The sequence below is a fragment of the Heterocephalus glaber genome, unplaced genomic scaffold (genome assembly GCF_053883595.1).
Source record: "Heterocephalus glaber isolate CG9 unplaced genomic scaffold, H.glaber_assembly_v1.0 deba00001662, whole genome shotgun sequence".
Lineage (NCBI taxonomy): Eukaryota > Metazoa > Chordata > Mammalia > Rodentia > Bathyergidae > Heterocephalus > Heterocephalus glaber.
The window spans coordinates 749,021-752,885 of NW_028258403.1; the positions used below are offsets into that span (position 1 = coordinate 749,021).

Consider the following 3,865-nt stretch of genomic DNA (forward strand, 5'->3'; position numbering starts at 1 on the left):
TCTCCCTCCATCTCTAGATCTCCTTTCCATCTTCAGAAGATCTGTATCCATATTTCCTATCATCTGGATTTTACTTTGCTCTTTAAATTATTTATATTTTGGTTTTCTTACATAAGAGAGAACATGTGATATTTAACCTTGTATACCTGATTGATTTCACCCAACATTATGGCTCCAAGTCCATCCATGTTCTCACAAATGACCTAAATTTCTCCTTCTTTACCTCAATAAGTTTTAAAAGAAGAATACATGGTCATTCTTTTATTTATTGTTTGTTGATAAGAGGAAAAAAGTAAATTCATTGTGAATTTAAAACAGCTGCAGTTGCTTTATTTTTGTCATCTTTCAAATGTGTGTATTAGTATATATGTTTTGTCTAACCAATTCCACTTCTATTAGCCTTTAATTCTCATAGTTGAAATAGTCAAAATCTTCTACATACGCTAAGTATTGCACTATCCAAAAGTTTTTGTGAGAAAGACATTATTTATCTGAGATACTAGGTAAAACATTGAGTCTCAGTGAGTGTTAATCTGAATTTAAGAACAGGCTGTAGAACAGATATAGGATGGGGATCCAGCCAGAGGTACAACTTGAGGAATACCCCTAAGTTAGCTGAAATGTATCATTCTTGCTTGAGATTTTTGTTTGTTTTTAGGTACCGGGGATCAAACTTGTGACCTTGGGCTTTTGAGGCAGGTGGCAAAACCACTGAGCTAAATTCCCAGCCCTTGCTTGAGATTTTGATAACCTGTTTAGAATAAGAATGCACAAGGGAAGCAGAGCAAAGGAATGTGATGGAAACTCGTTATTCACAAATTCAGCAAGTAGACAGAAGGATCACATCCAGGAACGATGGAATCTCTAGAAACTAAATGAAAGAATCAACTGCAAAATCACTTTGTTCTGTGGGGTTGAAAAAAAAAAAAGCAAGTACTCCAAAAATTTGAAACTATGAACCATCACTAACAACAAAAGTAAGCCAACAATAAGAAAAACCTTGATAATGGTTAAGTTTTCCTTTAATGAAGAAACTTTTAATGTAATGTAAGAAACTTAGGTAAGGTCCTACTGAAGCACATATATAGAGAAACTTATATTTCATTATTTATAAAAGCATAGTTAGATTAACAGTATGAAAATGAGGTATTAGGAAAAAGAAGAGTTAACAGGAAGTAGAGTTATGGGAAATAAATTGAATTAACCTATGGTAGTTTTGGGCATGGCAAATTTTTTTTTGAATTAGAAGTGGCTCTATTAAACTGACAAAATGTTTATAATAGGTAATAATTTGATGTTTATGTTTATTCATACTGAGGAGTGATGGAGACAGAGAACAGCACAGTGGTGACAGAATTTGTCCTCCTTGGTCTAACCCAGTCTCAAGATGCTCAACTCCTGGTCTTTGTGTTAGTCTTAATTTTCTACCTCATAATCCTCCCTGGAAATTTTCTCATCATTTTCACCATAAGATCAGATCCTGGACTCAATGCTCCACTATATTTCTTCCTGGGCAACTTGGCCTTCCTAGACGCATCCTACTCCTTTATTGTGGCTCCCAGGATGCTAGTGGACTTCTTCTCAGAGAAGAAGATCATTTCCTACAGATGCTGCATCACTCAGCTCTTTTTCTTGCACTTCCTTGGAGTAGGAGAGATGTTCCTTCTTGTTGTGATGGCCTTTGACCGCTACACTGCCATCTGCCGTCCTTTACACTATTCCACCATCATGAACTCTAGAGTCTGCTATGCATTCCTGTTGGCTCTATGGGTTGGGGGCTTTGCCCATTCCATCGTACAAGTGGCGCTTATCCTGCACTTGCCTTTCTGTGGCCCAAACCAGCTGGACAACTTCTTCTGTGATGGGCCTCAGGTCATCAAGCTGGCCTGCACCGACACCTTTGTAGTGGAGCTCCTGATGGTCTCCAACAGTGGCCTGCTGACGGTTCTGTGCTTCCTGGGTCTTCTGTCCTCCTACGCCATCATCCTGTGCCGTGTGCAGGGGCAGTCCTCTGAAGGGAAGAAGAAGGCTGTGTCCACGTGCACCACCCACATCATCATCGTGTTTCTCATGTTTGGGCCTGCCATTTTTATCTACACTCGCCCCTTCCGGGCTTTCCCAGCTGACAAAGTGGTTGCCCTCTTCCACACAGTCATCTTTCCCTTGATGAACCCTGTGATTTATACACTTCGTAATCGGGAAGTGAAAGCTTCCATGAGAAAGTTGTTAAGTCAGTGCAGCATTTGTTAAATGGAATAAAAAGAAACAGCTAGAAATAAGAACGTTCAATAATCATTAACTGCATTATTACTTCATTCATGCACTAAATCCATCAGTCATTTACAAAACCCTGTATTTATAAAGTATTTCTAATTTTCAGTCACTATCCTAGACATGGAATGAGACAGGTAAGCATACACTTATCTTAGGGTTACATTTGAGAGGATTGAGATAAGTGAAACTATTAGGGAAAAAAGCATCAGAATGTTCTCAAGTATGTCAAAATAGTGTTGTGCTAGAGATTAACTAGGGAGGTAGTCATTACATTGCCTTTGTTTATCAAGTAAGGTGTTCTGGCCCAGATCAACTGGTCTTGTGCTGTTTAGTTGTTAACAAAAATATTTGAAAGAAATGACTATGCAATTACCTGGAAACAAATATTCTATACAAAACCCCCTGATACAATACCAAAGATTTTGTGAGTTTGGTGCATGTGAAGATTAAAAAGATAGTCAAGGTCTTATAGTGGTGTAAAAGTGTGCAACTGGAAAGAGCTGAAACCAGAGAGTTTGGAGGACAACTCTTGTAGAGGATTTTAGGCATTGGTATGAAATTCAGCTTATACAGAAATTAAACACAGTAAAGGCATTAAACTGGAGAGTAAATGTCAATGTTTCCTACTTGTTTTAAGGCAAGAGACTCAAGATTCCGGAGAATTGATGACATTACTCAGTGGGAAGCATCATAATATCAAGATTTTAATGGATACTTAAAGAATTAGTTATTTTCCTAAATTTGGTTTACTAGCATCACTGAGCTGCAGTTACTAGATTCATTAACACATCCTCAGTTTAACAGCCAAAAATATCTCCATGTACTGCAGGTACCCTTTGGAGGAAAAGTTTGTCTGCATTGAGACAACTATAATTAAGGTGATTAATGTCCAGTATTGATTTTATAGTTGAATGATGAAACTTATCTTGCAAAAGTAATATGATTAAAGCTTGCAGAACTTATGAATTTGAATAAAAATATCCAGAAATTCATTAAATTACTGTGAATATCAGAAAAGAATGAAAATGTTATCTAAATATAAGAGAAAAATCAGTGGTATATACTCAGAGGCTATGCACAACATGAAAATAAATAGTACTGATATTAAAATAAAAATGACTGATATGTTAAAGATAGCAGAAGAAAATCAGAAGAAATGGATAAAAGAATGTCAACAGAAAAGTGCAAATCACAAAACAGTCACATGAAAATTTTATCAATTAAGAGTGCTGAAATTTAAAATTTATTATATGAGTTTAAAATTATGTGAAACATTGATTAAAAATGAACTAGAAATTAAGGTGATAAAATATTTCAATTGAAATGCAAATTGAAAAAGCAAGAGAAACAAGAAGAGCATTAGAGATAGGTAAATATAATGAAAACAGCTTGTTTATTTATAATTGAATTTCAAGTCCAAAGAAACAAATGGGAAGATGGAATATACATAAAGAGAACTTTCAAAAACTGACAAAGGATATCAAACAACATATACCAAAACTCTGTGACCCAGAGAAGAAGAATAAAAATAAACCAAACGTATCACTGTAAGACACCCAAACACAATGATGAAGGTGAAAGTTTACCTGCT

General features: G+C 35.8%; 1 protein-coding gene across 1 annotated transcript; it reads left to right on the plus strand.

The window, feature by feature from the left end:
* The first annotated feature begins 1,318 nt into the window (after positions 1 to 1,318).
* On the plus strand, positions 1,319 to 2,250 carry LOC101701812 (olfactory receptor 4N5). Its single transcript, XM_004865102.2, has one exon. The coding sequence runs from the start codon at positions 1,324 to 1,326 to the stop codon at positions 2,248 to 2,250; it is 927 nt and encodes a 308-aa protein (XP_004865159.2). The 5' UTR covers positions 1,319 to 1,323.
* The last annotated feature ends 1,615 nt before the right edge of the window (positions 2,251 to 3,865 follow it).

Excerpts from the sequence above, each read along its gene's own strand:
- LOC101701812 (XM_004865102.2), top strand. The coding sequence starts at position 1,324 with ATGGAGACAGAGAACAGCACAGTGGTGACAGAATTTGTCCTCCTTGGT.